The sequence below is a fragment of the Bos indicus x Bos taurus genome, chromosome 29 (assembly GCF_003369695.1).
Source record: "Bos indicus x Bos taurus breed Angus x Brahman F1 hybrid chromosome 29, Bos_hybrid_MaternalHap_v2.0, whole genome shotgun sequence".
NCBI lineage: Eukaryota > Metazoa > Chordata > Mammalia > Artiodactyla > Bovidae > Bos > Bos indicus x Bos taurus.
Genome location: NC_040104.1, coordinates 45,490,371 through 45,499,756, shown reverse-complemented (window position 1 = coordinate 45,499,756; position 9,386 = coordinate 45,490,371). Strand labels below are relative to the sequence as shown.

The following is a 9,386-nucleotide window of genomic DNA, read 5'->3' as shown; positions in this document are numbered from 1 at the left end:
TTGGAACAAAAAAGTTGCTAAGGACTCTTACTGTATTTCATCTTTTGTATAATAGTAAATCCAAGGTGTATGCAGTCACCATTTCTAGGTTTGTTCTGGGGAGGTAAGCAAATAGGGAAATTAGAGTTCAAGACAGGACTTTGTCCAAAGGATTTATTTTTCCCGATGAGGGCAGAAGAAAGACTTTTTCTCTTACCCTCTCTTATTTCTTTCTTTAATTTTCAGAAACATGGATTCAGACACACTGCAGGTCTTCCAGAGGGAACTCACCTGCTCCATCTGCATGAACTGCTTCCTGGACCCTGTCACCATAGACTGTGGGCACAGCTTCTGCCGTCCCTGTCTGAGCCTTTGCTGGGAAGAAGGCCAGACACCAAGGAGGTGCCCGGAGTGCAGGGGAATATCAGAGAGGCCCAATTTCAAAACCAACATTGCCCTCAAGAGGCTGGCTTCCCTTGCCAGACAGGCCAGAGCTGACCACGACCACAGCTCTGAGGAGCAGATCTGTGTGACACACCAGGAAGCCAAAGGCCTCTTCTGTGAGGTTGACCAGACCCTGCTCTGTGGGCCCTGCTCTGAACGCCCCGAGCACGCAGCTCACAGCCACAGTCCAATACACAGGGCTGCTGAGGAATCCCGGGTAGGTGATGCCTCTCGAGACTTTTGGGATCCAGAGGCTCCTAAGTCAGAGAGGAAGATGAGGATGCTATGATGGTGCTGGGGATGGAGATAGTGGAGGTGGGATTTCTGAATGTGGATCCTCACATATAATGTGTCCTCTCAGTGTTGTTGCCCAATTGTCCACACGTGTGGAAATGCAGCATCCCGGGGCGAGTGGCACCAGGGACACAGGCTTCTGATGGGAGCTTGAGGCTTTCTTACTCGGGCTATTTGAGTCTGAGTCTAAGTATCATGGGACATGGATTCTATTATCTGTAAAGTCCCCCCAGTTCTCTAGTATACAGTTCTATTCCTTGATATTCAAATATTGGCATCAAATTAATGTGGAAAAGTCTGACAACAGCCTCCTAAGTCAAGTTTTCTGTGTAACTAATAAATGCCTTTCCTCATGAATAAGGGGATTAAATTTACAGTGTCATCTTCTGTGTCACTAAATCCTGTGGGTATTTTGCAGGAGAAACTCCTGAAGAGAATGAGCTCTTTATGGAAAATGAGAGAAGAAATCCAAATCTGTCTGAATCAGGAAGCTAACACAACTCAGTCCTTTGAGGTAAGAATAAAAATGTTCCTATTTATTTGTATAAATATTGATATAATTTTACCTTAGATTTTTTTTTAGGTTCCTGTGAAAGGCTACTGGTCTCTTCCCTGGAGGAGTGGTTTCAAATGACTGATCAGTAATTGGAATGAGAACAGGCTAATATATGCTAGTTCAAAGAATGCTAGTACATTCGAAGATCAAGGCATGAAATGTATTCCAAGGCCACATTTTAAAGATTGGAATAAGCCTTTTCAGACATGGGGTATAAGACGCATTGCACTAACTGTGACTGTGAAGGAGAAGAGAGGAAGAGAGTCATACCTAGAGGAAAACTGATGGCTCAGGGGTAAAGAAGCTGCCTGCAGTGTGGGCGCCACAACAGACCTGGATTACATCCCTGGGTTGGGAAGATGCCCTGGAGGAGGAAATAGCATCCCACCCCAGTATTCCTGCCTGGAGAATCCCATGGACAGAGGAGCCTGGTGAACTATAGTCCACAAGGTCACAAAGAGTTGTGCACGACTGAAGAGGGTCAGCATGCAGGAAAAAAGAAAATACATATATTCAAAATGAGGTTTACTTCATGAAAGAATATTTAGAAGAATCAGAGAAAGGAACAAGAAAAAAACAAGACTCAGGTCGGAGAGGAAATAACTGATGGAGTAAGAACCCGGAAGAATCTTCCTTGGGAGACAGCCTGGGGTGCCTCAGATGACTTGATTTAAACAGGGAAAGAGATTAGGAATTCAGAGAAAGCATGGGCAATAGGGACCTGAAAATATTCAAGACTCTTTGAATGCATGTGGCAGTTTGTCAGGAACTTCCTTGATGACACTAAGGAAATAATATTTGGAGTTTTCTTTTGAATGTGAACATACGTAATGCTTTGGATCCACTATCTCTGCAGGACTATGTGGCCTTAAGGAAGGTGATGATCAAGCTTGAATATCAGAGGATGCTTCTGTTGCTCCGGGAGGAGGAGCAACTGCATCTGGAAGCCCTGGAGCGAGAAGCCAAAGAGATTTGTGAAGAACTCAAGGAGAGTGTTTTCAGAATGTCTCAGTACAGAGAAAGTCTGAAAGAAATGTACAAAGAGCTGACTGAGATGTGCCACAAGCCAGACATGGAGCTGCTCCAGGTGAGAAAGGAGGGTCCATCCTCAGAGAGAGAAACACTCTTCTAGACGAGTGCTGTAACACTGAAATATTACCTATTCAGACAGATACAATCACAGACAGACACAATCAGCAAGATTCTGTGACCAGGGGAAAGTTAATTTTCTTGGAGTAAATCTCAGTATCAGATCAGATCAGATCAGTCGCTCAGTCATGTCCGATTCTTTTCGACCCCATGAATCACAGCACGCCAAGCCTCCCTGTCCATCACCACCTCCCAGAGTTCACTGAGACTCGATGAGTCCATCGAGTCAGTGATGCCATCTCATCCTCTGTTGTCCCCTTCTCCTCCTGTCCCCAATCCTTCCCAGCATCAGAATCTTTTCCAATAAGTCAACTCTTCAGATGAGGTGGCCAAAGTACTGGAGTTTCAACTTTAGCATCATTCCTTCCAAAGAAATCCCAGGGCCGATCTCGTTCAGAATGGACTCGTTGGATCTCCTTGCACTCTCTGTTATCCACTCTTCCTGAAGACACTGAGGTTCTTACTGTCATACAGACAAGATATTTAGAACTGGTATCAATTTTAATGCAACCAATGGTTCTTTTTATGCAATTGTCTGCTTTACCTTAATTGTTACCATAAATGGTGAGATCGCTTCCTGAAGACAGCAGTGGGCAGTGAGTGACACTGGAAACCTAGATGTTGCTGCAGCATTGTGCAGACCCTTCCTGCCCCCTTTCCTTCCTTAATGAGACCTGAGGAAGCCCATCATGTCTTAGGTTAGGGTCTGTTATGAAGATTGCTTCTGAGTGTTACTTAGATTTAGAAAACCATGTCTTATTATGAAACAAGAATAGGAAAAGGAGATGGAAACAGAACTCTAATGATTAACATGATTTTTTTTTTCCTTTGCAGGGCTTGGAAAATGTGCTGAAAATGTGAGTATACACTAATGATTTTTGATTTCTGAAACATTTTTGTCTTTTTGATGACGTGGACCCACAGTTCTTGCTTGGGACCTGGGGATTGATTTCAGGTCCTCCCCCATATCTAAATCCCAGGACAGGATCTTTTATACATAATACCATGTTATTCACAGATAACTAATCCACATGCTCCTGTACACTTTGTCATCTCTAGACAACTTTACAACATATACAGTATAAAGTAAATGCTACATAAGTCATTCCCTGGTATGTGGCATTTTCAATTTTTACATTTTTGGAAGTTTCTGGAATGTTTTGTGAATTTTTTCCACTCAGAACAAAAGCAAAGGGGAAGGAAGTTTACACTGGGAATTTGGGATTGACTGGTATGCACTGTATATGAAATATAGTTAGAATAGTAGCTCTGATCCTATTATAAAATAAAGGAATAAATAAGCAAATACATAGCCCAGAATGTACAGATTGAATGCATGTGTGAATCCACAAGTACAGAACCCTAGCATATGGATTACCAACATTGTCTTTTTGGCCATTTTCTATTTTATTTCAAAAGAATTTCAAGGGTTTCTGACCCTTGATCTCAGTAGTTTCCTTGTCATTTGACTGAAATCAAATATATCTGAAAACCTGCTGACATTCTGGGCTTTGTTCCACCTACTCAACCCATTCTCTCCAGCTTGACCATAATAAAACTTAGTGAGGGATTTTTCTAAGACATAACAGAGGAAGCACCTATCCTAGTGAATTGAAGGGTGAAAAAGGCATGAAAGAGGCATATTCCCTACCATGACAAGAGACTGTGATTTTATTAATACTGAGTAGCAGTGACTCAGCCTGTTCCATCACAGCAAGCGCCCTGCATCACACGGAGCACCTTTCTGCTGCCCACTTCTAAGTGAGACGTTCAGGACAAGGACAGCCAGGTTGGACCTGAGTCACTTTGCTGGACTGACAAGAGTAAACATTTCTGGTCAGTGAGCACTTCTGTTTAGACACAGAATGCGTCCTTGATGACTGCTTTGTGAGTGAAGTCTCACAGGCTTAGCCTGAATTTTTTGCTCTCTGTAAAATACCCAGGATCTTTGAATCGATGGAATTGAGGAAGGGAATGAAGTTTAGTGAGTGCAAATTTGGAATATTGTCTGAGAAAAATGGGGAAAATGAAATTTGATGAAATTTCTATTTAGTAAAATATATGGCAACATTTTTATATTCTCAAATGAGTAGAATATATTATATATGCAAATCACCAAAAGTAGGAGAATCCTAAGAACATATGGGATCCTGTGGTAAAGTCTGCTGTTTTGCCATGCTCGTGTGATTAGCCATTGGTCTTGACATGGAATCGATGTCCTTTGTACAGGACTCATCTGGCACAGATACAGAAGCCTCAGCCCGTGAACCCAGAGCTCCCTTCCTGGCCTGTCTCTGGATTTCTACACATGCTGAACAACTTCAGAGGTAAGAGTCAGCCTTTTGGTGATCAGGACTACATTTCATTAGAGCTTCTTGGGAACAACCCTTCTTTCATTTTCATTTTATTTCTTTTTTTTTTCTTTTTTGGTTATGAAGGTGGTGCATAAATCCTTGAAGTTGCTAACATCTTTTCTACCTCTTTCAGTTCAGTTCAGTCTCTCAGTCTTGTCTGACTCTTTGTGATCCCATGGACTGCAGCACGCCAGGCTTCCCCGTCCATCACCAACTCCTGGAGTTTACTCAAACTCATGTCCACTGAACCAGTGATGCCACCCAACCATCTCATCCTCTGTCGTTCCCTTCTCCTCCCACCTTCAGTATTTCCTAGCATCAGGGACTTTTAAAATGAGTGAGTTCATCACATCAGGTGCCAAAGTATTGGAGTTTCAGCCTTAGCATCAGTCCTTCCAGTGAATATTTAGGACCAATTTCCTCTAGGATGGACTGGCTGGATCTCCTTGATTTCAAAGGGACTCTCAACAGTCTTCTCCAACACCATAGTTCAAAAACATCAATACTTCCATGCTCACCTTTCTTTATAGTCCAAGTCTCACATCCATACATGACTACTGGAAAAACCATAGCTTTGACTAGATGGATCTTTGTAAGCAAAGTAATGTCTCTGCTTTTTAATATGCTGTTTAGTTTGGTCATAAATTTTCTTCCAAGGAGCAAGCATCTTTTAATTCCATGGCTGCAGTCACCACTGGCAGTGACTTTGGACCACTCCCCCCCCAATAGTCTATCACTTTTTTGTTGTTTCCCCATCTATTTCCCATGAAGTGATGGGACCAGATGCCATGATCTTAGTTTTCTGAACATTGATTTTAACCCAACTTTTTCACCCTCTTCCTTCACTTTCATCAAGAGGCTCTTTAGTTCTTCTTCACTTTCTGCCATAAGGGTGGTATCATCTGCATATCTGAGATTATTTATATTTCTCCCAACTGTCATTATTCCAGCTTGGGCTTCATCCAGTCAAGCATTTCTCATGACGTACTCTGAATTTAAGTTAGATAAGCAGGGTGATAATATACAGCCTTGACTTATGCCTTTCTTGATTTGGAAACAGTCTGTTGTTCCATGTCCAGGTCTAACTGTTGCTTCTTGACCTGTATGCAGATTTCTCAGGAGACAGGTGGTCTTGTATTCCCATCTCTTTAGAATTTTCCACAGCTTGATGTGATCCACACATTCAAAGGCTTTGTGTATTCAATGAAGCAGAAATAGATGTTTTTCTGGAACTCTCTTTTTTTCTTATGATCCAGCAGATGTTGGTAATTTGATCTCTGGTTCCTCTGGCTTTTCAAAATGCAGCTTGAACATCTGGAAGTTCAGGGTTCAAGTACTGTTGAAGCCTGGGTTGGAGAATTTTGAGCATTACTTTACTCGCATTTGAGATGAGTGCAGTTGTGCAATAGTTTGAGCATTCTTTGGCATTGCCTTTCTAAGGGATTGGAATGAAAACTGACCTTTTCCAGTCCTGTGGCTACTGCTGAGTTTTCCAAATTTGTTGATATATAGAGTAAAGCACTTTCACAGCATCATCTTTTAGGATCAAATAGCTCAACTGAAGTCCATCACCTCCACTAGCTTTGTTCATAGTGATGCTTCCTAAGGCCCGTTTGACTTTGCATTCCATGATGTCAGGCTCTAGGTGAGTGATCACACCATCGTGGTTATTTGGGTCATGAACATCTTTTTTGTATAGTTCTCTTGTGTATTCTTGCCTCCTCTTCTTATTATCTTCTGCTTCTGTTAGGTCCATACCATTTCTGTCCTTTATTGTGCCCATTTTTGCCTGAAATATTCTGTTGGTATCTCTAATTTTCTTGAAGAGATCTCTAGTCTTTCCCATTCTATTGTTTTCCTCTATTTCTTTGCATTGATTGCTGAGGAAGGTTTTCTTATCTCTCCTTGCTATTCTTTGGAACTCTACATTCAAATGGGCATATTTTTCCTTTTCTCCTTTTCCTTTATGTACTCTTCTTTTCACCATTATTTATAAAGCCTCCTCAGACAACAATATACCTTTTTGCTTTTCTTTTTCTTGGGGATGGTCTTGATCACTGCCTCCTGTACAGTGTCATGAACCTCTGTCCATAGTTCTTCAGGCATTCTCTATATCAGATCTAATCCCCTGAATCTATTTCTCACTTCCACTGCATAGTCACAAGGGATTTGATTTAGGTCATACCTGAATGGTCTCATGGTTTTCCCTACTTTCTTCAATTTAAGTCTGAATTTGGCAATAAGGATTTCATGGTCTGCACCACACTCACCTCTCGGTCTTGATTTTACTGACTGTGTAAAGCTTCTCCATTATTGGCTGCAAAGAATATAATCAATCTGATTTTGAAATTGACCATCTGGTGATCTATGTATAGAATCTTCTCACATGTTGTTAGAAGAGGGTGTTTGCTATGACCAGTGCGTTCTCTTGGCAAAACTCTGTTAGCCTTTGCCCTGCTTCATTCTGTACTCCAAGGCCAAATTTGCCTGTTACTCCAGGTATTCGTTGATTTCCTATTTTTTTATTCCAGTCCCCTATAATGAAAACGACATCTTTTTTGGGTGTTAGTTCTAGAAGGTCTTGTAGGTCTTCCTAGAACTGTTCAACTTCATTTTCTGCATCATTACTGGTTGAGGCATAGAGTTGGATTACTGTGATATTGAATGGCTTGCCTTGGAAATGAACAGATGATTCTGTGGATTCTGAGACTGCATCCAAATACTGCATTTCAGACTCTTTTGTTGCCTCTATAGTCACATTATAAACACCAAGTCTGATGTTTGCCACCTGTAATTTCCTGAAAATGCAAAACCAGATACACACACACACACACACACACACACACACACACACACACATATATATATATATGACATAGGATGAGCAAAGGGAGAACAACCAGGTTGTTACTGTGATTATAGAGACAGAATATTTGGTTCTGTGAGTGACCATCAATATGTTGTTTACTCAGTTTATTTCACTCTTGAGCTTAAATCCATCACTGCTGCTTTTAATTTACTGTATGGGCTTTCCTGGTGGCTCAGATGATAAAGAGTCTGCCTGCGATGCAGGAGACCCAGGTTGGAGCCTTGGGTTGGGAAGGTCCCTGGAGAAGGGAATGGAAATCCACTCCAGTATTCCTGCCTGGACAATTCCATGGAAAGATGAGCCTGGTGGGCTACACACAGTCCACATGGTCGCAAAGAGTAAAACAGGACTGAAGGACTAACTCTTTCAGTTTCACTTCATTACAGCTACATTTATTACACATTGTACAAAGAAGATTTATCATTTCTAAAATTAGGAATAAATGACAGAAAAATTGAAATGGGCTTTGGTAGAAGAATTATAATGCTCTCAATCTTACAACAACTTTAAGGCAAAGGATGCATGAACACTGTCAGTTAAAATATCTTTTTTGAAGCTTCCAAATTATTCACAGATGGATTTCTATCAATTCTTTTGACCTTTGAAAATGTAATAGGTACAGATTACACCCCCATAAGTGTCCATGTGATAACAAAGTGCCATCTGCAGTTTCCATAGTATTAAGTACAAAGGACACAAGAAAAGTTTTCTAATATAAGAATCAATGCTTTTAGGTGAATCCTAAAGTAAACTTTGAAGAGATTGACCTAAGTCAGACTTCACCCAGTTCATGATATATGTCTTTTTTTAATTTTCTCTTTGATTTGATGTACTTCTGTATGCCACAGAGATAGTAATAACTTTTATTCTTCAGAGAAGAGTCACTCTAACTCCCTTTGCTGTCTTTGTTTTGATTTCCTTGGAGAAGGAAAATTAAAAAGCTTATTGTCTAGAAAGCCTCTGCCTCTCAGAGACATGGAAATTCAACTGGCTAACACAGTTTTTACTCTTTCTACAGTGGATAATGTTCTGAGTCTGACAACGATCGTTCACCATGCGATCCTCGATGATGGAAGTGCGCTGTTTGAGGATGATCACCCCATCGTGTCCAGACAGCCCCAGGGCAGGTCGTGTGTTGTGTCCTGGGGAGCTTGGGGCTTCACCTCCGGGAGGCATTACTGGGAGCTGGACGTGGCCCAGTCTTCCAGCTGGGTTCTGGGGGTCTGTAAAAGCATCTTCACAAGTGATACCAGTATCAGTATTGGTGCTGAAGAAGCATTTTTTCTGCGTTCTACAAAGGTGAACAGTCAGTATATTCTGTCCACCACCTCCCCACCCTTAGTGCAGTTTGTGAAAAGGCCTCTGGGTAAGATTGGCGTGTTTTTGGATTATGACAATGGAACTGTGAGCTTCTATGATGTTTTCAGAAGTTCCCTCATATATAGTTTCCTTCCTTATGCCTTCTCCTCCCCTATGATACCTTTCTTTTGCCTTAAATCTCCATGAATTGTCCATTTTTTGGACCATTACTGGGGCTTCTTTTCTGGGGATATTGCTGCCCTTCACTTCATGGGAGGCCGCAGGATACCTGACTGTGTCCATCAGCACATTGTTATTTAATGTAACATAGTGAGTGTATGTTTATAAAATGGCATAAACGTGTTGTATGCATAAATCTGTTCATTAAATTTTAATAAACATTTATTATGGAGTATTTCATAGAATATAGTCAATGGCTTTT

General features: G+C 41.2%; 1 protein-coding gene across 1 annotated transcript; it reads left to right on the top strand.

The window, feature by feature from the left end:
- Positions 1-229: 229 nt before the first annotated feature.
- Positions 230-9,151, top strand: LOC113886074 (tripartite motif-containing protein 64-like). The gene is made up of 6 exons (XM_027532007.1): positions 230-640; positions 1,136-1,231; positions 2,130-2,373; positions 3,257-3,279; positions 4,614-4,749; positions 8,664-9,151. The coding sequence occupies exons 1-6, from the start codon at positions 230-232 to the stop codon at positions 9,149-9,151; spliced, it is 1,398 nt and encodes a 465-aa protein (XP_027387808.1).
- The last annotated feature ends 235 nt before the right edge of the window (positions 9,152-9,386 follow it).